Raw genomic sequence first — 23228 nt, 5'->3', positions numbered from 1 at the left:
AAATATAATGATGAGTTACCTTTTCTAAAACTCAGTTCTTTAAAACTTATCCTATAAGACATTAATTTAATTTTTATAGTGAATACATAATAATGTAACAATTTATTTGCTTTGAGTATGGAATAAATATGATGAGTATCTGTGTGTGTGTGTGCATGTGTGTGTATGTGGTTGTTATTAAAATGAATTCCTATAACCGAAATAAATAAATAAATAAATAAATAAATAAATAAATAAATAGAAAGAAAGAGAGCAAGAAAGGAGAGCCAAAGACTAATGCTATATTTTATAGTAATATTTAATTCATTGAAATTTTATACAAAATTGATTTTGGTCAGACAGCATGTGAGTTCTTTTGGCAAATAATAAACATACAAAAGAAATTAAGCATAAGAATATTCAAGCAAAGACGTAACATTACTAACTCCACTATTTTTTAAATCAAGAAAGCACTACAAAAAGGAATCATATTACTGCTCTATGTATTTCTAGTTTTTGAATCTGTACTATGTACAAATACAATGATCAATACATAATGTGTATTGCATGTATGTACATGTTTCTCCGGAGATTTGAGGGAGAAGGAGAGCAAGAGAGAACCAATTAGCTAGGTATGTAAATACCAAATCAATGAGTAAAATATATGGCGTTTCCTTACAGTCTTTTTTTTTAAGTACATTTGAGAATTTATTGGTTTTTTATGAAGGCTAAATTTAATTTAATTTAATTTAAATAATAGTCTTTTATTCTGAATATGTCTGTACCATTTTTGTGATGTCAGGCTTATCTTTTTACCTTAAGATGAAATAATGATAGTAGGTAGTTCTTTTTTGGTATTCTTTTTCATTAGATAAGAGCATTTGCAATTCAAACTAGTCTCTCAATACATATTTCTTAAATAGATCCGTGTATACATTATTGTTTCACTGGCTTCAGTTGTATAATCTTTGGGACTGAAGACATAGTAACTACATTTAAGAAAGTGATATGATTAGAAAGTGTTGATTCTATGTAAATCTACTTCCATTGGGAATATATATGAATATGCATTAAATGTTCACTCTGTATCTACCCACTGGTCAAGAGTAGTCTTGACCATCATTTTATATATATATAACATTGATTTCAGAGAAGAAGGGAGAGGGAGAGATAGAAATATCAATGATAGAGAGAATCATTGACTGGCTGTCTCCTGCACATCCCCCACTGGGGATCGAGCCAGCAACCTGGGCATGTGCCCTGACCAGGAATCGAACCAGTGACCTCTTGGTTCCTGGGTTGATGCTCATCCACTGACCACACTGGCCAGGCTTGACCATCTGCTTTATGAGTCATATGCCCTCAACTAAACAATCAGTGAATATCAAGAGAAAACACAACATTATGCTAAGACATTTTTACACTGAACATTTGTGAGTCGGGATCTTCTATTCTGGTCCATATTTTCGCTGGATGCTTTTTGTCTATTTAAACTTGATTCTAGATGAAAGGAAAGGAAGTGGAGGCAGAGGAATGAAACTTAAAGTTCAGGTTCCAAGTGGTTGTGGCCATGATGTTCATGGAAATGATGGTCATGTTCTCTCCACCTAGGGACCTTGAGAGAAAACAAGGTTAGGACACTTTATAGCTTTTTTCACTGGGCCTGTCAGAAATAGCTACTGAAACAAAGGTATTTTCTGTAATCATTTACCATGCTTAGAAAGAATTGGTTATAAAAATTGTTGGGGAAAAGAGAAAAGAACAAAAATATTTACCACACCCACCCTGACTACATTCCCTTTTCCCAAGCCTGTTCTCCCTGGAAATCTTGCTGAACACACCCAAACGTCTCTCACTCTTAAGCTTTGCAAGAAACAATTTGGGAGAAAATTATTTACAGTGGAATAAAGAGGTAGAAACCAGAGGATAGAAAGAGGCTGATGTTTTGTTATTCACAGAACCTCTTATTGTGAACTCACTGAGATTCTCCAACCTTTTATTTTCCACCAGCTTTTGCCTATTTTTCTGTATGGTATAAAATTTCATGCCCAGGGTCCCTATTATTTTAATGAGTAGATTTTTTAATAACTCTCAGAGGAATGAAAGGACACTTGCTTCAGTCTTTACTTCATCTAATATCTGCTTTGGAAAATGCCATAACTTCTGATTTTATCTGTCTGCACACATTGCCTTAATTTCTCTCTATACAAAGGGATTTCATCACACAAATACACACACACATCTAGGCTTGAAGTGAGCAAAACTCACTAGTGGAGTCATCATTTACATCCTTATTTAGAACAGTGCACAGTACCTCCCAAAAGACAGAATCATCGTAGCAGTTCTGGTCAGATGGCTGTCCCCAGATAGGTAACTTTAGAATTAAACCTGTGAAGGTGGGGAGAAAATAAGCCATGTTATGACACAGACGCTGATGAGGAAAACTTAACCTGCATAGTAATTAAGTAAATATTTACATTGAAGTAATTACTGTTAGAAAAGCATCCCCTTGCACTTACATGATTGTTGTCAGAAGTTTAGTACATTTTCAAATTTAACAACCAATATGTTTATGAATAATCTATCATGCTGAGAGCATGAGCTACGGGGAAGAGTTTATTTTTATGCTGACCTGCGATCAGCCCTCCAACAATGGCTATTCCGATGGAAGAACCCAGAGCAGCTGCTTGCATGGCTGGGGTAGACCTACGAAGTAAAAATAAATAAAAAAATAAAAAATATTGCTTTTTGTAATTATGACTATTGATTTTATTTTTTTATTTTATTTTAATTTTTCCATCACCATTAACTCTCCACCCTGCAGTCACCACACTGTTTTTATGTCCATGAGTTCTCTCTCTCTCTCTCTCTCTCTCTCTCTCCCCTCTCTCTGAAAAACTTTGTATCGGGTTTGGATACATTATCTGATTCATTCAAAAAATGTGTTTATTGAGCTTCTCATGCCAGTTTCTCTTCTAGGCACTGAGGATAGAGTAATGTATACAACAAATATGAGCTTCTATCTCTCCTCACCCCATCCCAATAGCAACAATTATAGTGAAATTAAAAAGTCAGTAAGGTCAAAAAAGCTCATTTTAGCAAATATTGTAGAAACAACTCATTGAAGACACTAAAGTATATCTTTATGTAAGCTTAGAAATAGTTACCTTAAAATGAAATGTGTAAAAAACTACGTCAACTTTGGAAATTAATGATTGTAATAGTAAGCTATTGGAATGTATAGGGTGTTGTTACATGAATGACAAATGTACTAGGAATGTAGGAATTTCCTTAGCACATGCCTCTCTCTTAGCAGGCAATCAGTAAACAGTTTTTGAAAGATTGAAGGAGTGATTGTATGAAGGCAAACAATTGGAAAATGAGAGTGTGTTGGTGTTTCATCTTCATCATTCAAGGGAAAGATGCACTAAATTCAGATTAATTAATTAATTTATTTTTTATTTAAAGGGTTTAAATATTTCTACTATGTAAAAACTATAGAAATAACACATGATCATCATAAAAATACTTTAAAAAATTACTAATTAAAAAATAAGGGAAACTGGGAGGAAACCAAGATGGCGGCATAGGTAAACACCTCAACTTGCTGCCTCACACAACCACTTCAAAACTAAAAGACAAAATGGACATCATCCAGAACCACAGGAAAGCTGGCTGAGTGGAAATTCTACAACTAGAAGGAAAAAGAAAAGCACGCTGAGACTCAGAGGAGGTGCAAAAGTAAAGTGCGGAGGTACAGAGGGGTGAGCGCAGAAAGGGCTGGCAACTGAGTACGAGATTGTCTTTTTCAATCGGGAGGGAGACACAAGCTCCCGACTGCTCTGAACTCCAGTTCCGGGCGAGACTCTGGGGACCCAGACTCATACGGGGAGAAACTGGACTGTCTCGCATTGGGCCAGAACACGAGGGCGGCTTTCTCTCAGAGATGCTTGCAGTGATTACCTTGGGAGGCTGAGCCCTGGGGGCCTCTTAGGGCAGGGCTGACCGGCAACCATAGCTGTTTGCTCCGCCCTATTGATTCCCTGAGACCCAGCCCCACCCAAGCTGTGCACAGAGGCTTTTGCATATGAATGGCCTGGCCCTTTGCAATCTAAAATTACCTAACAAACTGCAGCTGGGTCAGAGAGCCCCAAAACTTCCAAAAGAAGGCCCAAGGCTCCACAGCAGCTTGCATTGTTTCACAGCTGGGCCTCATCTGGGCACCTCCAAACCCCAAACAAAGAAGAGGAATCTGCATATCTCTCTGTAGCTCCTGCTGGGTGTCCTCAGGCAGAGGCTAAATTTGCATCTCCTTGGAGATCCAAGAGCCAGTGTACCCAGTGGTCAGAGTGGGACCATCCAGATTACACCTCCTCAGATCCATAAGGGGACACACTCAGGGGGCAGACTCAGTGAGCACCAAAGCTCCACTGAAGCAAGTCTTGCCCCATAAGGGTGTCTCCAGCACAAAAGTTCTCCCATCGTAGGCACAACTGATCCTCACAGCCAATTGGCCTGGAGGTCAATTCCTCCCAGTGATACCAACAACAATCAAGGCTTAATTACAATAAGATTGTGTACACAGCCCACAAAGGGGTGAACCAAGAGTGTCCACCTCAGGTAATTGGGGAGGCTGAGTCACTGGGCTCTGTAGGACACCTAGCACACAAAGCCACTCTATCAACACAGGGATGCAACCAAAATGCGAAGACAAAGAAACAGGTCACAAATGACAGAAATGGAGAAAAGGAAACTACTGGATATAGAGTTCAAAACCACGGTTATAAGGTTATTCAAGAATCTTCAAGGAACTGCCGATATATTTAGTGAAGCCCTCTAGGATATGAAAAAGGACCAACTAGAAATTAAGCATATACTGACTGAAATAAAGAATAATATACAAAGATCCAACAGCAGACTAGAGGATCACAAGAATCAAGTAAAAGATTTGAAATACAAACAAGCAAAAAACACCCAACTGGAAAAGCAAAAAGAAAAAAGAATCCAAAAATATGAAGATAGTGTAAGGAGCCTCTGGGACAACTTCAAGCGTACCAACATCCGAATTATGGGGTTGCCAGAAGAAGAGAGAGAGCAAAATACTGAAAACCTATTTGAAGAAATAATGACTGAAAACTTCCCCCACCTGGTGAAAGAAATAGATTTACAAGTCCAGGAAGTGCAAAGAACCCCAAACAAAAGGAATCCAAAGAGGACCACACCAAGACACATCATAATTAAAATGCCAAGAGCAAAAGACAAAAAGAGAATATTAAAAGCAGCAAGAGAAAAACAGTTAGTTACCTACAAGGGTGTACCCATATGATTGTCAACTGATTTCTCAACAGAAACTATGCAGGCCAGAAGGGAGTGGCAAGAAATATTCAAAGTGATGAATAGCAAGAACCTACAACCAAGATTACTCTACCCAGCAAAGCTATCATTCAGAACTGAAGGTCAGATAAAGAGCTTCACAGATAAGAAAAAGCTAATGGAGTTCATCAACACCAAACCAGTATTATATGAAATGCTGAAAGGTATTCTTTAAGAAAAGGAAGAAGAAGAAAAAGGTAAAGATAAAAATTATGAACAACAAATACATATCTATCAACAAGTGAATCTAAAAATCAAGTGAATAAAAAATCTGATGAACAGAATAAACTGGTGATTATAATAGAATCAGGGGCATAGAAAGGGAGTGGACAGACAATTCTTGGGGGAAAAGGGATATGGGGGGTGTGGGAAGAAACTGGACAAAAATCGTACACCTATGGATGAGGACAGTGTGAGGGGGGTAAGGGCAGAGGGTGGGGTGGAAACCGGGTAGAGGGGAGCTATGGGGGGAAAAAAGAGGAACAACTGTAATAATCTGAACAATAAAGATTTATTTAAAAAAATAAGGGAAACTAATTTTCCTCAAATTTTACCAGTATAAAATATAAAACATGTAGTTTTATAAAGTGCAATCATAATACTTATGTTTCCATTAGATCTCAGTGTCTTTTTATGTCAATAAATGTCAATCTGGATCATAATTTTAGTTGCTACAGAGTATTGCACTGTACAAATATACTATAATTATCCAACTATAGGTGGGATATTCGGATTGCTTTCAGGGTTTTATATATATTTTTTTAAATTCTGTGAGAATACATCCTCTTATGAACATTGTGAACTTGCCCAATAATTTCTCTAAAATGAAACCTATCTAGAAATGAGATTATTGGTAAAAGGTAATAAACTACACATGGGCTAATTCAAAATTGTACAATTTATGTACCCATTTCTCTACTTTAGCTACCATTCTGTATTGTTATTCATTTAATCTTGTCAACTTAATAACTGAAGAATTGGTAATGTTTCCATTTACATTTCTTTGATTGCTAATGAGATTTAACATTTAAATATTTTTTGTTTGATTTTCTTTTATTGTAAGTTTACTGTTAATTTTACCAGAATTTGCCAAGATCTTTTACAAGGTATTAAAAGATATATTTGATGAAAAGTGTTCCATGATAAAAATAGGCTTGGAAAACACTTGTTTAAAAAGAAATTAACAGCATTATTAACTTCTCATTGTCCTATGCTTACCAAGAAACCAGAATTGCATTTTAGTATTCTGAAGAGACACAATGTGGGTTAATAGTCTTGGTTCTTGGACTATTTTAACTGGTGCATGGGACTTGTGAATTTTACCTACCTGAATAGGCCTTCCATAATTTCCCTCCCTACCACAACTCCTCCTGAGTAAATTGAGAAGTTGTTGCTAAACCTAGACCCAAGGACTAGACTCTCAACCTTAAAACCTACCCCAAATCTGGCCACCCAGTCAGGCCCAGCTCACAAGCCAGATAGACTGTCATCTGTGGAACTGGTCTAGGAATGATGCTCAATAGTTCCTCTATTCTTAACCATGAGGCACCTCTTTAGAGTGTTTGCAGTGTTTATACACTATAACCCTAGGAGTTGGATTCATTGATACATGCTTTTATCATGCTTGATTTAAAGCATTGAAACACTTTAGGTTTGGTCTTAATAGCCTGTTAGGTGCTGGAGCAAACTGAAATAATATGTACTAGTATATGTTTTTAGAGATGTCTTCCAAATTTGTAAAAGGGGTAAAAAAAAATAAAACATACAGAAAACTCAGTCAAATACACAAATGGAAGAAGGAAACTTTTTATCCGGTAGGAAATGTGAATAAGCAAGTTTTTCAAATATTTATTATTACTGGTCTCAACAGGGTTAAATTTTAATCTGTTAAAATTGAAGAGGTTTTTCTTTTCAAATTATGCAACTCTAGCTAGTAGTAATCTTGAGGCATTTGCTTTATTTTTTTAAAATTTATCTTTATTGTTGAAAGTGTTACAGATGTCCCCCTTTTACTCCCCATTGACTCCCTCCATCCCTCTCCCCCCTCCACCCGCTCCCCCAGCCTTGACTTCACTATTGTCTGTCTTGAGACATTTTCAAACACACATTCACCTTTTATTCATGGTTTGAGTGGTCTTTAAAAATTGTGCATTTTGCTTCCTCCATACTTGCTCTCTGAGTGATCTGCACTCTTTGATCTTCCTAGATGTTTGGCATGGATGACACTCAAATCAAATTGCTTCAATATTGTTTCCTAAAAGTGACATCTGATGGCTTATGATATAACTTCCATGCTTCTGGATTTCATTGATAGCCATTCTTCTTCTGCCCATTTAAATAAACACCTAGGCCCCCTTCGGGAAGAATCTAAGTCTGCTAGGGATTTTAGAGAACAAATAGTACAATTCTCTCATTTTACAGAAGAGGATACAGAGCCAGAAAAGGATACAGGTTGAGTAACTTGTCAGAGTCCACATAACTAGTTAGTAGACAAGTCGGAGCCTCATGCCAGTGTCCCTGCTTCTCCAGATCCAACTGCTTTCCACGTCATGCTAACTCATTCTTATTTGTGAGTTGGATGGAAACGACTGCTGAACTCATCACTTATGCCCTATATGCCCCATTTTGCTGGGATCAAGTAAAAGAGTAAACCTACTGTAATCTAATGGTGATGATCAAATTTCCCTATCAACTAGAAGACAATGTCTATGGTATATAAATTTAAATTAGCACTGTTAATTTATACAAAAAAATATACCACAAAACAAAACCGAAACATTAATAATATTAAGACACATCTTCCAATAAATTCTATTCTCTGCAGTAAGGACAATACTTACAGCTTTGGCCTGGACTGCTAAAGAATAGGCTTTCTAATCATTGGATTTTACAGAGTGAGAGAAAACATTATTGGATGGTGGGAAGGGAGGCAGGAAAACCCATTGTTTCACTCACATGTCAGATGCTCCCAAGGCCACTGCCACAATGCCTGCGAGGCCTCCTATCACACCAGGTAAGCCATGTAGGTTATGGACCCCACATGTATCGTGGATCCTCAGTTTAGTAGCAAAAACTGGCTGAAATGGTAAAAAAGAGTAAAGCTTATTTCATTAGATATATAGGACTCTATAACTGAAATAAAGATCATGCAGGAAACATTTTATCTACAATCTATATATCCATCCATATCTAAAACCCACTTACAGTCCACTTCTCCACCCAGATCTAAAACCTACTTAAGTCAAAGAATCTGAAAACATTGGTGGCAAAACTGTTCCTTTTAGTGTTTGGTGGATGGATTTGAAGGCAAGTGATTTGAACTCCTACTCCTTCATACTTACTGATCTTATCTTAAATCCCCCTTTAAAAAGCACAGAGTTCTTAATTATACAAAACAAACATCATCAACCAAAATAGAACCAGAGTAAAAAAATCATCGAACAGACTGCCAACCTATGAGGGAAGGTGGGGGGTGAGGGGATAGAGATCAACAAAAGGATTTGTATGCATGCAAATGAGCATAACCAATGGATACAGGCGGAGAGGGGAGTGGTGAGGGCACGTGCTGGGGGATGGGGGTGGCCAGGGAAAGGTCAATGGGGGAAAGAGGAGACTTATGTAATACTTTAACAATAAAGAATTTAAATTAAAAAAAAATTTAATGGTATTTTGGAAAGGAACACAGTACTTGACATTCCATCCTATCAAGTGATACATAACCAATATTGGATTCTTTCCTGCTACCCAAAAGAAGTCAGGAAAGAGTATAAACACTGGACACTAAGATGTGAATGGGACCTCTGACAAGAAGGCAAATGACTCGCAACAAGGAAAGGTGCTTATGAAAGCAAATTTTCATAGCTTTTCTCTGCTGGTGGGATGTGAGAAGATGATGGTGCAGAATCAAAGTTTCACTCAGCATCTGTCATACTTACAGTCAGAAACTTAAATCCAAGTACGGAGACCATTCCTGCGATGCTCCCAATGATCATAGAAATGTATGGGTGGATCGCCATGTCTGCACAAGTGCCCACAGCAACGCCTCCAGCCAGGGTTGCATTCTGAATGTGTACCTATAGGGAGCCGGAAACACGAGTGAAGTGAGCTGAATAGGCAAAGTTCAGGACTGAATGAATCAAGGACTCATGGACCCCAGGGCACAATATTCAGTTGAAAAGACTAGTAATTATTTTTAAAATGAGTGTTTTTTTATAATTGCAGAAAACCTTTCTTCCAAGCAGTTGACATGATATCTTTCTTGCCAGGGTTTCTTGGGAGTGTATGAGTGATCAGAGACCAGAATGGGGAGGGATGTGTGGAAATAAAAGAACTTGTAGTGGAAGGGTGGAGAGTAAGCAAAGCAATTATTCTACCCAGGTTTTGCCTGTTGGTGCTGTTTGGGAACACATTCGTGGTTGTCATGAGCCAACAGAGGCCTGTGGCTGTTGTGTGCTTTCTGAGTCTCTGCTATTCCAGTATTCGAAGAGGGAATTTAGAGAGATTTAAAGGCACGCATTCCACATGAAAGACAACAGCTTTCACAAGTGTTATTGTACAAAGGACATTTGAGGATGGAGGAGAGTCTCCAATTTCTGTTTACCAGAATTTGTCAGGAAAATCTTATTCTTACTGCCTGGCCGAGGAAGAAGGTCAGCAGTGCTTTTGAAAGAGAACCAGCTCGGCCAGTGTGGGTTAGTGTTTGAGAATTGACCCATGAACCAGGAGGTCACGTTCCATTCCCCGACAGGGCACATGCCCAGTTTGTGGGCTTGATCCCCAGTAGGAGGCGTGCAGGAGGCAGCCGATTGATGATTCTCTCTCATCATTAATGTTTCTATCTCTTCCTCTCCTTTCCTCTCTGAAATCAATAAAAACATATTTTAAAAAAGAGAACCACTTGTGCATAATTTTTTCCCTAATTTTCCTTCATGAAGCAATTTGTAGAGCATTGAAATACATCCTTAGCTATGCTTGAAAAGGGACAATATTCTTTTCCTCCCTCCAGCTGGAAAAGAAGAGTGACTGCTCTGAGGACCACTCCTTCACTGCCATTTCTCTAGCTCACAGGCAACAAAGTCAAAGGACCAACTTGGGGCATTGAAAAATGAGTTTTATTTATTTACTTTTAAAAATCTTTTTATTGATTTTTAGAGAGAGAGGAAACAGGAGGAAGAGAGAAAGAGAAATATCGATGTGAGAGTGGAACATCAATTCCTGCCTCCTGCATGTCCCCTACCAGAGATTTAGCCTGCAATCCAGGCATGTGCCCTGTCCAGAATTGAACTAGCAACCTTTTGGATGGCGCCCGACCAACTGAGCCACATGGGCCAGGGCAAAAATGTTTTATTTTGAAATAATTTTAAGACTATTTAAAAGTTGCAAAAATACTGCAGAGAGTTTCCATATATCCCTCACCCGGTTTCTCCAGATGTTAACATCATACATAATCATAGCACTAGAAAATTAGCATTGCTATAATACTCTTAAAGACCTTATTTGAACTCCACTAGTTTCCCACTAATGTCCTTTTTCTTTTTCAGAATTTTACTCGGGATCCCACATTGCATTTAATTATTTCTTTGAGAGGAATATTTGCAGTTAGGAAAATAGAAACAACTTTCCTTCTCCATTCTCTTTTGCTTCTCTTGACATGTCCTGTTTTAGATTTTCTAAGAACTTGGAGATAGCTTTATTAACAGTTAGCTTTATTAGTAGAGAAAAATGCCTCAAATCTTTTATTTTTGCATGATTATATTCGCTCCTAGACTGTAAGTTTCTTGATAAAACTTTAATTTTCCAGAGTACCAATTTGATGAAGAAAGGAATGAACACTGTTCTCTTCAAAATGTTCTTTAAGGTCTGCAGTGTTGAGATCTATTCTGGCAGCTTGGCAGAGACGCAGAAATGACCAACCATTCGCACTACTTAGTGAAACTTCCATGGGGTAAAGGGGAGCCTTTGCCACTTCAACATGTGATTTTCCTTGGGATATTGTTTATTTTAAGTTGGCTCATTTTAAGAAATAAAAGGCTCAAGGAGAACCTTGAATCTTCCTGAAAGAATTTAGATAGAGAATCTGGTCCAGGAAGGAAACTATGATAATTGATAACTGTACTTTCAGTCTGAACTAGGTGTGATAGATAGGGAGAAGCCTAGCAAGGCCCTTTTGCTCAGTCTTTTCTGTGTCCTATTCTTAAAGATGGTCCAATAAACATTTGTTTAGCAAACATTTGCTTCTCCATCTCCATGTGAATTGCTTTCTTCCCCTTTGAAGTTCAAACCACTACGCACTTTTCCCCTTAGTTCAAAATGACATATAAGACTTAGCTGTCCCATTTGTCCTCAGATCACATAGTTGTATGGATCCCCATGTGTACATACATAATTAAGTCTAGTTATTTTCTCCTGTTAATCTGTCTCATGTCAATTTAATTCTCAGGCCAGCCAGAAGAGCTAAGAGGGAAAAGAAGAAAACGTTTTCCCTCCCCACAAGGGTTCATATGACACTCACCATATCAAGCTTGCCTCGGTGCTCAACAAGGCTGGAGAATGCATAGGCTGTGAGCACGCAGGCAGCAAGAGAGAAGTATGTGTTTACAACGGCCCTGTATTCTTTGTCTCCGGCTTCAGCAATGGCCGAATTAAAGCTGGGCCAAAATATCCATAAGAAAAGAGTCCCTGAAGTAAACCACAAAAAAAGATATTAGTTCTTAATATGAAAGACAATCTAGGGGATGCAATTTGCCTTGGAGGCTGATAATGTCTCTACTTTTAGACTTAGTTATCTAAGAGTTAGGAGGAGAGCCAGCATAAACAAAAGTAGCATTCAGAAGATGTTCCTTCTTGAAGATCTTCACAGCTGTGCTGGAGTTAACCTTCCCTCATGCCTGACCAAATAGACAAGAAGCGAACAAGTTCATCCCTACTCACCAATCATTGCAAACAAGTCCGAGTGGTACACTGACTCCTCATTGTCATGTCCCCGTCTCAGGCCTGATCGATATAAGACACCTGCTACAGCCAAGCCAAAGTAGGCCCCAAAGGCATGAATTGTCATTGATGCTCCAATATCAGTGGCCTGAAGGGGCAAAACATTCATGCAAAAGGTGAAACTGAATCTCACTGCAGGAGGAAAGTCAATGAAAGGACTGCTTTATTGGCTTAGCAATAAAAAATAAAGTAGATCAAGAGAGAAAGAATTTGTTAGAGAAAGAGGGATAAAGCAAGACAGTTAAATAGAAAAACTATAAAGGCTTTGGAGCCACATAGAACTGACTTTTAATCCTAGGTCAGGTACTTCCTTGTGATGTGATTTTAGACAAATTACCATACTTCTCTTAATCTCAGGTTCTGTTAAATGGGAAAACATTACCCAGCTACATAAATGAGACCATGTTCATAAAGTGCTATGGTCCTTAGTGGGCACTCAATATATTTTAGGTTATGTTTCCAGGTTAGGGTGTGTCTCCGTGAAATATTATGCTTGCATGTGATACAAAACAAAGATAATTTTTGCATTTACTTGACATTACAGATAAAACTCATTTAATTGCAATTTAAAGATGTGAAGCTTCATAAGGCCTAGGTAGTTCGACCAGTGTGGCTCAGGGGTTGAGCACTAATCCATGAACCAGGAGGTCTGGGTTGAATTCCCAGTCAGGGCACCTCCCCAGGTTGTGGGCTTGATCCCCAGTCGGGGGTGGGGGGTGTGCAGGGGGCATGCAGAAGGCAGCCAATCAATGATTCTCTCTCATTATTGATGTTTTTTTCTCTCCTTCTCCTTTTTTTCCTCTTAAATCAATAAAAATACATATTTTTTTAAAAGCCTGGGTCTTGCCCATATTTTTTCACTCTGCTATATGATGACATGAAAACCAGCTGGTGGTCCAAGATTCATTGGAATATATTTTAGGTCCCTTTTAGCATACTGTATGGATTTAATCCAGTTTTCTGCATTTCCTGCCTCTAGAGGGAAAGTTCAGAGTACCAAATCCAAGGCATTGTTCTGTCCTTATGAAGACAGGAATATGATACTATATTAATTTACTTAAGATTTTCCTCCTCAGTAAACTACTATGTGCCATTCAGGTCCAGCTTAAGTGTCATTTCCTCAGAAAGCCTTTCCTTGTCTCCCCAGTCTAAATTGGGTCTTTCAGTTACATTCTGTCATAATCCGCTCTACTTATTTTTTCATACTATGTATTATCATTTATAGTAATATTTGTGTGTGTGTTTGCATGCACACATGCACACATATGCACATGCCTATGAGTGGGTCAGGGAATGTATGATTATTTGTTTGATGTCTGTCTCCCCAATTATATTGTAAATTCTATAATGACAGGGACCTTAACTATTTTGCTTGTCACTGAAGCACCAGCTCATGACACCTAGAAATTTGTCAAAATAATTGCTGTTGAATTAAATGTTCAACAGAAGCATACACAGCCTGTTGGAGAGTGCCCAGAAATATTCTATTTATAATTCTTGGGCTACTCAATGATATTTTTATGGAGAAGAAGAAATTTGACCTAGGCCTTAACAAAAGACTTAGGGAAGACTATTCACCTAGTAGTTGAGAAAGAAATAGGAATTGATCATTCATAGGAAATATCCTATATAATAAACAGGTAATATGCAAATTGACCATCACTCCAACACACAGGATGGTGGCCCCCATGTGGTCAAAGATGGCTGCCCCCATGTGGACACAATATGGCCACCACAAGATGGCTGGCAGGGGAGGGCAGTTGTGGGTGATCAGGCCAGCAGGGGAGGGCAGTTGGAAGGGACAGGACCAGCAGGGGAGGGCAGCTGGGGGGGACCAGGCCTGCAGGGGAGGACAGTTGGGGGCGACCAGGCTGGCAAGGGAGGGCAGTTATGGGCAACCAGGCTGGCAATAGAGGGAAGTTAGGTGTGACCGGGTCAGCAGGGGAGGGCAGTTAGGGGCAATTGGGCCAGCAGGGGAGAAGTTAGGTGTCAATCAGGCTGGCAGGGGAGTGGTTAGGGGGTGATCAGGCTGGCAGGCAGAAGCGGTTAGGGGCAATCAGGTAGGCAGGTAGGTGAATGGTTGGGAGCCAGCAGTCCTGGATTGGAGAGGGTGCAGGCTGGGCTGAGGGACAACCCCCCCCCCCCCCCCGTGCATGAATTTTGTGCACTGGGCCTCTAGTAATGTAATAAGAAGAGTTTTGGAGTTAGAAAAATCTGGGTTTGAATCCAGATTCCAGCAAGTCATTTAGTATCTGTGCTCATAATTGTTTGTTTTTCTTCTTGTATAAATATTAACAAAAATAACACCTACCTTATAGTATTGTGATAACAAAATGAGATAATGTCTATAAAACTCCTGGTTCACAGTAGGCACTCAAATAAATGAGGATTGTTATTACTATTTTCTGTGATATAACTCTTGCCAGGGTCTGTCCCTGCATAGAGTAGGCATCCATTATGTGTTGTAACCACAAACCATGTCCAAAGTTAGGTAAGTATAAATCCTCTAACACGTACCATAAATATCTCCGCAACCAGATGTTCATTACCAGCAAAGACAGCAATTTCTATGATTGTCATGATCAGCATTTGGAGTGGACTTATTTTCCCCAGGACAGCTCCAAAAGAAATCAGAACTGTGGCTGTACTGAAATCTGCATTTATCATGCTAAGGGGAAGAGAAAGAATACATTAAAGAATAATGCAAATCCCAAATAAAACTGTGAGTTTTAATAAACTATAGCATCACCTTACCCAGAGTGCAAGGCCCTTCTCCATGCCAGTCCCCATCAGTAACTTGTCCCAGGCCTGCTTTTGGCTTCTCCCACTTCCTAACCCCCTCCTCTCTTCTATTCACTGTACACTCCTTAGTCGCTCTAACATTTTCTTTATTTTAACCTACCTGCTCTTTATCTCATTTCGGGTTTTACTTTATTTTTGTTGATCTGATAAATGACCTATTTTCTAGAGTGTTTGCATTTCAAAAATAACCTTAGAAAAATGACTAATGGTAGATTTGTGTTCCCTGTAGCTGAGATTAAAAGAATAATAATTTTATGCCTTTAAAGTCAGACCAGAGAAGACATAGACATTCATGTATGATCCAGCTCAGTAGAGCAAGACATAGATTTGCCTCCTTGGATCCCAACAGCCTTCTATTGGGTAAGGCAGACAATATGCTTGCTAGCTCAGAGACTGGCTGTCAAGAGACTAAGCAGAGAAACAATTGCTCTGAAAACACAATGTTTGAAAAGGAAGAAATGCTTACTTTTTTATTCCAATGTGGATTTTCTGTCCATGGCTGTGCAGGATCCCCTGAACAAGAGTGCCCCATTGGAGACCCAGAGCAGCAATCAGTAGGTTGATGCCCACACTACTGAAGCCATATTTCTTCAGGAAAGTCATGAGGAAGCCAAATCCAACAAATATCATAACATGCACATCTTGGAACACTGCAAAAAAAAAACAAAGGGGGGAAATCTGCTTTAGGGGAGCACAAAGAAAGTGTTATATCATAGTATATCTCATTTATTTAATGTGACAGCCTTTGTGTAAGATACTGTAAAGGGAGACCATTAACTGGGCAGCCAAAGGCTGGGTTCCAGTGACAACCATGAGACCATGGGCAAGTTATTCAGTGTTTGAGCCTTTTCTTGGAACATTGTGTAGTATCACAGTGTGTTCTTCATCCTCTCCATGAAGAGTTTCCCTTTACCTTTCCCCTGAAGAAATCTTTACAAAGCACAGTGCAAGCATCACCCTCCTCTTGTAGGTTTTTCCAATACCACAAGGGAAAATTAATATTCCCTGGTGTCTTTCACACAGCTTTCTGTATATACTTCAGCTTTAGCATCAGTCACATTGTATTGGCATTTATTTAGTATGCATCACACTGTAATAGGTGGTCAATGAGGTGTCCTTCTGCACTATATAGTAAGTTTCCTTATTAAGAGACTAGAGGCCTGGTGCACGAAATTTGTGCATGGGGGTGGGGGGATGTCCCTCAGCCCAGTCTGCACCTCTCCAATCAGGGACCCCTCAAGGAATGTCCAACTGCCTGTTTAGGCCTGATCCCGGCAGTCGGACAACCCTCTCACAATCCAGGACTGCTGGCTCCTAACTGCTTGCCTGCCTGCCTTCCTGATTGCCCCTAACCGCTTCTGCCTGCCAGCCTGATCACCCCCTAATCACTCCCCTGCCAGCCTGATTGATGCCTAACTGCCCTTCCCTGCAGGCCCGGTCACCCCCAACTTCCCTCCTCTGCCAGCCTGGTCACCCCTAACTGCCCTCCCCTGCAGGCTTGATCACCCCCAACTGCCCTCCCTTGCAGGCCTGGTCCCTCTCAACTGCCTTCCCCTGCTGGCCTGATCGCTCACAACTACCCTCCCCTGCTGGCCTGATCTGTCCTAACTGCCCTTCCCTGCTGGCCATCTTGTGGTGGCCATCTTGTGTCCACATGGGGGCAGGATCTTTGACCACATGGGGGCAGCCATCTTGTGTGTTGGAGTGATGGTCAATCTGCATATTACTCTTTTATTAAATAGGATAGAGGCCTGGTTCATGGGTGGGGGCCAGTAGTTTGCCCTGAAGGGTGTCCCGGATCAGGGTTGGGGTTCCCTTGGGGCATGGGGTGGCCTGGGCAAGGGGCCTATGGTGGTTTGCCAGCCAGCCACACCCCCCAGAGACCCAAGTGGAGGCCCTGGTATCTGGGATTTATTTATCTTCTATAATTAAAACTTTGTAGCCTTCAGCTGAGGCCAGGGCAGGCCAGGAACTTGGCTTCCTCCATTGCTGGGAAAACCCAAGCCTCCTGTTCCTTCAGTGGCTGCAGCCATTTTTGTTGGGATTTATTTATCTTCTATAATTGAAACTTTGTACCCTTCAGCAGAGGCCTGGGCCGGCCAGGGTGTGCAGGAAGCGTGGCTTCCTCCATCACCAGGGAAATCCAAGCATCCTGCTCGCTCCATGACTGCAGCCATCTTGGTTGGGTTAATTTGCATACTCGCCCCTGATTGGCTGGTGGGCATGGCTTGTGGGTATAGCGGAGGTACGGTCAATTTGCATATTACTCTTTTATTAGATAGGATTAGGACATATTCACCTATTACTCCCCAGAGTTTGGTATAAATGTCTGCATATAATAAAAAAGGCAATAATGATTAAATGAATGAGCTACAGTCTTCCTATATCAAATGGTATAAATAATAGTATCAGCCCTGAAAATCTTTCTAAATCACTGTTCAAGTCAAATGAGAGAATGTGTTTGTTAGCAATTTCTAAACTGATAGAAGGAAGGCTGTATCCTTTTGGGGAGCAAATATTGGACTTGGTATCTGGAGATGTAGGCTCAGGCTCCTAAATTCTATCACATGATTGTGTGACCTTGGGAAAATCATTTATTTTCTGTCCTGGATTGTGAGAGGGTTGTCCGACTGCCGGGATCAGGCCTAAACAGGCAGTTGGACATTTCTTGAGGGGTCCCTGATTGGAGAGGTGCAGACTGGGCTGAGGGACAGTATTCTCATCTGCAATACTGAAAAGATCCTATTTCACAAAGTGACTCTGAGTGGGATAACCCTCTGTGGGAGGGAGTATCAGTAATGCACTATATAAATGAAACACATGACAAAATGTGAGATTGTCAAAACATAGCCCTTTTCCTCCAGAAATTTACAGCTTAGTTGGTGAGACATATATTTGATAGAACTATATAAAATTGACATTTTTGCATTGAATTTACCAATGAAAGTTTGACTATTGGCAATTTCTTATGGTTCAACCCAATAGATAGACAAAGCAAATTAAGAGCAGACTAGGAACAAATTAAAACCGGAGCTAAATTAAACATGTAAGTGTTGAATTAATATTAACTACTGTGGCCAGATGTTTAAGTGCAAATAGGCACGAGGGAGGACATGCCTAGAAGCTATATCTCAGAGGAACCTGACGTTAGGATCCAAAAAATTTACCCAAAGGGTGGAGACAGGATTTCAATTCAGGCCTGATGACACCATCTCCTCCATGCATGGAGCACTGTGGGGTGTAAGGGTAACCAAGGCAGAGTCTTGGCCTCACCGGCACTCAGAGACATGCTATGACTTCTTGCCTCTCTCTACCTTTGTTCTACCATCAGGCTTAGCCCACGGTGAGCTTAGGGTGGGAGACCATACCCTTGGGGTCTGTCTCCTGCAGGAGAGGCTCTGATGCACTGGGCAGATCCCCCACTTAGAACTGAAAGATTTATTTCTTCCTTTTCCCCTCGCCATAGGAAGTGCTGCTAGATGATAGCCCTAAGCTCTCAATTCTCTTGGGAAATGCTCTTGCCTTGTCAATGTCACAGTCCTAATGTAGGGTAGCCTGTGTCTAATGACTAATTCACATGAGCATTGCCTGCCTCAGGAAAGGACCACCTGTACACCTACTATTAGCTAATCCTAGTCTCAGAGTTTCCTGTGGGGTCAGCTGAAGTCACACCTCTCTCTGCCCAAACCCTTCTGCTACAGGTGTGGATCCTTAAGGTATTCCCTAATAAACCTCTTTCAGGCTATCGTCTGTCTTTGAATTTGTTTCTTGAGAAACCCAATCTGCAGCATCTTCCCTATGGGCTTCACTCCCCACCCCCAACTCCACAGAACTTTTCTGACTTTCTCTCCTACACAACTTGTATACCATATTTATTTGAAATGTTGCCAATTAAGTCCAATAAACTAATCTGTGGTGTTGATCATACCCAGATGTGAAGGAAGAGCCTGGCTTTCCAAAGGTTCCCAACATTTAAAAGGGACCCCTGGAGGCCTGGGAACTTAATATCAAGTATTACTCTATTGCAAATAACAGAATAGTCATCACAGATTAAGTCACTAGGGTCCTTTGCTGGTCTAGCAGCTAGTCTGTTTTGTATGAGTGCAGCAAATGTTCACATAAAGAGATTGAGAAAACCAGACCAATCTTTCATGATTCAGGCACACTTTGGTGTCACTTATGCTTTCGACCCTATGCACACATTGAGACTTTGGCCATTTCATTGTTCCTTGGAGCCCCCTCCCTAGAGAGACAGGATGAGGAGGGTGAGAAAGGAAACAATTGATCTCTGGGAATTGTCCTTGGTCAGCAGCTTCCAGGGAAGTCACAGAGGAGTATGCTGCCCAGTTTTTTTCTCCTGCTGGACATCAGTATGGAAGACCATATACATTCATTTTTCTTTACAAGTTGTTTTTCCGCCATTTATTTTGTATATGTAGACATCTAATATAGATCATCAACTAAGTTGAAGAACAAACTTAGTGAATATACCAGTACATGGCTTATTCTATGGCTTTACTAAGTCTTTCTTGGAGAATTATTCCTTCTTAAAGGAAGGTTTAGATTACATGAAGCCTTGGCTTCGCTCTAGGCTACAAAGTCTCTTTCAGCTCCACAATTTATTTACAACTACAGAGATAGAACAAAAATAAGAACCAAGTTCTATTGACTTCACTGTTGTTTTTTAATTACACAAAATTATTTTCCTGAACATCCTTTGCTTTTTTTTAAAATTAGACTACTCTTTTCTTCCTGTGATCTACTAATCCTATCTAATAAAAGAGTAATATGCAAATTAACCATCACTCCACTACACCCACAAGCCAGGCCCACCAGCCAATCAGGAGTGAATATGCAAATAAACCCAACCAAGATGGCTACCGCCACAGAGAGCAGGAGGGAGGCTTGGGTTTCCCTGGCAATGGAGGAAGCCAAGCTTTCAGCCTGCCCTTGCCAGCCTAAGCCTCCACTCAAGGCTACAAAGTTTCAATGATAGAAGATACATAAATCCAAACAGAAATGGCAGCAGCCATGGAGCTGGAAAGAGCAGGAGGCTTGGGTTGCCCCTGGCGATGGAGGAAGTCAAGCTTTCTGCACACCCTGGACAGCCCAGGCCTCCACTTAAGGCTACAAAGTTTCAATTATAGAAGATACATAAAACACAATAGAAATGGCTGCCGCCATGGAGCAAGCAGAAGGCTTGGCTCCACTCCAGGCTACAAAGTTTCAATTGCAGAAGATAAATAAACCCCAGATACCAGGGCCTCTGCTTGGATCACCAGGGGGCGTGACTGGCCTCCAAACCACCACAGGCCCCTCGCCAAGGCCGCCCCACGCCCCAAGGGAACCCCCACCCTGATCCGGGACACCCTTCAGGGCAAACCAGCTGCCCCCAACCTGTGCACCAGGCCTCTATCCTATCTAATAAAAGAGTAATATGCAAATTGACCATCACTCCAACACACAAGAAGGCTGCCCCCATGTGGTCAAAGATCCTGCCCCCATGTGGACACAAGATGGCCACCACAAGATGGCCAGCAAGGGAGGGCAGTTGGGGGGGACCAGGCCTGCAGGGGAGGGCAGTTAGGGGTGACCAGGCCTGCAGGGGAGGGCAGTTGCAGGGGGCCCAGGCCTGCAGGGGAGAGCAGTTGGGGGGGGGCAAAGCCTGCAAGGGAGGGCAGTTAGGGGTGACCAGGCCTGCAGGGGAGGGCAATTAGGGGCAACCAGGCCTGCAGGGGAGAGCAGTTAGGGAAAAACAGGTTGGCAGGGGAGTGGTTAGGTGGTGATCAGGCTGGCAGGCAGAAGCGGTTAGGGGCAACCAGGAAGGCAGGCAGGCGAGCAGTTGGGAGCCAGCAGTCCTGGATTGTGAGAGGGATGTCCAACTGCCCGTTTAGGCCCGATCCCAGTGGGCAGTCGGACATTTCTCGAGGGGTCCCAGATTGGAGAGGGTGCAGGCTGGACCGAGGGACACACACCCCCGTGCACGAATTTCGTGCACCAGGCCTCTAGTTTTCTTTTACTTTGAAAATATTTTTATTGATTTCTGGAGAGTCAGGAAGGGAGAGGGACAGAGAGAGATAAACATCTATGTGAGAGCGGAACATGGATTGGCTGCCTCCTGCATGCTCCCCACCAGAGGACCAAGCTTGCGACTGGGGCATGTGTCCTGAGTAGGAACATGCACAAGATGATGCTCAGCCAGCTGAGCCACACAGTCCAGGGCATGATTTTAAAGCAGTCAGTAACTAACTATTGAAAAAATTTGTTTTATATGATTTTGTAATGGCTCACACTGGTAGCAATAATTTTTCAGATTCTGTCCCCATCCCCCTTTGATGGAAAACCAGACCTTTTCTATGGAGGGAAGAATTTCTCATATTAACTGTGCTCCAATATTTTTTTCCCCTCTGATTTAATTTTTGTTACTGCTTTCTGCTACAAGGGGGCTTAAGACCTCATTTATTTTGTTGCTAAAGAGAGCTAACAAAGTTGTGAAAGCTCTTGACAGATAATGATCTGTATAAAATATATGGATTAAAAGGTTTACAAATAATTATGATAAGGTATTATCTTTCGTTTTGCTCTAAGATTTTGTGGGTGGGGACTAGGAATAGGGCCACAAGTTTAGTTTTCTGGTGCAAGACTTCTATTAAAGGAATAAAGAATCTTCTTCATAGAGGAAAAAAGGAATTTCCTTAGTGGTTTGAATGTGAAGTCTTCTGACAGGTCTCAAGAATTTCCAAGACATATCTACATCAGATATTCTCAATCAGGCGTGATTTTAGCCTCCAAAATAAATTTGGCAATGTCTGGTGTTTCTATTCTACTTTACTTCCATGTTTGTTTTGCAATAGGATATCTTACAAGCCCTGATAACTCAACATGTTTAAAATGCAACTGATTATTCCAACTCTGCCATCACTGATAGCCAGAAAAATGAAATGGAACCCTTCTTTTCCTCTTATTTCCTGTGTATGCCTGCTGCCTACAATATCCTCTCTTTCTCACACCCAACACTTCTTTACCTGGCCAACCAAATACTCTACACAGTATTACCAGACCCAGCTGTAACACTGTGCATGTCCTCTTATTTTATGTCATTTTTTTATGCGTTTACCTGTTTTGTTACTCTATGTGCTCACCTGCCATTTATTCAGATAGACAACTGAGCCAGCACTGCCAGTTAGGCACTCTTTCAGGAGAAAGTGAATGCAAGTCTGAAGGTCAAAATCATGAAGTGCTTGTTCATGATAGACCCCCACAGAAAGTCTGGCATGTGTAGCTTTTCAGGAAATGCCTGTTATGTGTGAATAAATGGACCACTGAGAATTCTAATTGGGACTATAGGACTCTTATTCAGAAATATTGTTTTTCTGGATCAAGTGTTAAAAACCGTCCAGCCCACTTTCCAGTTAGGCATTTGTTAGCTTTCTTGTTATATTTTGTTTCTCAGTAGTTGAGGGTCAACAAGGTGTTTGCATACACATCGTTTTTTGCTCTTGTGAGTTCCAGTCTTTGGGCCATTGAGATTGCATACTGAACTCTTTTCTCAGAGAATAGTATCCTGAAGATAAAATCTTTCCTCCCCCACCTTCCAAATAGTTTAATTTCACATATTTCAAATATTTAGAAAAATCATATAATGAACACTATACTATTTATCTAGATTTATCAGTTGTAAATATTTTCTTCAGGTTTACATGTATGTATTCTTATAAGCCATTTGAAAGTCATTTTGCTCCAAACAACCAACATGAATCTCTTAAGCAAAAGGACATTCTCATAAATAACCACAATATTATCTTCACATCCAAGAAATACCATATTGATACATTATATTATCTAATATAGGATCTATATTTAAATTTCTCCAGCTCTCCCAACTTGTCCTTTTATAGGATTTTTTGACCCATTATCCATTCAAATTTCATAGCTATTCTTTGTCATGTGTCTTTAGACTCTTAATTTAGATCAGTTTTCTCACATGCTTTTTATTGGTCATAGAGTTTTGTCTTTTATGTAGTACTAGTGGCCCAGTGCATAAATTCATGCACATTGAAAGGAAATTAATTAGAAGAAATATT

At 40.6% G+C, this 23228-nt stretch overlaps 1 protein-coding gene across 1 annotated transcript in view; it reads right to left on the bottom strand.

The window, feature by feature from the left end:
• Positions 1-1519: 1519 nt before the first annotated feature.
• Positions 1520-23228, bottom strand: part of RHAG (Rh associated glycoprotein) — a gene marked incomplete at both ends in the record, with an annotated part of 29448 nt that continues 7739 nt past the window's right edge. Inside the window, 9 exons of the mRNA XM_080665077.1 lie at positions 1520-1594; positions 2294-2367; positions 2612-2685; positions 8308-8429; positions 9288-9425; positions 11864-12030; positions 12283-12430; positions 14860-15010; positions 15611-15794. Of these exons, the coding sequence (XP_080521203.1) occupies positions 1520-1594; positions 2294-2367; positions 2612-2685; positions 8308-8429; positions 9288-9425; positions 11864-12030; positions 12283-12430; positions 14860-15010; positions 15611-15794 (1133 nt within the window). The remainder of the gene's footprint in view (positions 1595-2293; positions 2368-2611; positions 2686-8307; positions 8430-9287; positions 9426-11863; positions 12031-12282; positions 12431-14859; positions 15011-15610; positions 15795-23228) is intronic.

The sequence above is a fragment of the Plecotus auritus genome (assembly GCF_963455305.1).
Source record: "Plecotus auritus genome assembly, chromosome: 4".
In the NCBI taxonomy this organism is placed as follows: domain Eukaryota; kingdom Metazoa; phylum Chordata; class Mammalia; order Chiroptera; family Vespertilionidae; genus Plecotus; species Plecotus auritus.
The sequence above is the reverse complement of the archived record's forward strand: the minus strand, read 5'-3'. Positions and strand labels throughout refer to the sequence as shown.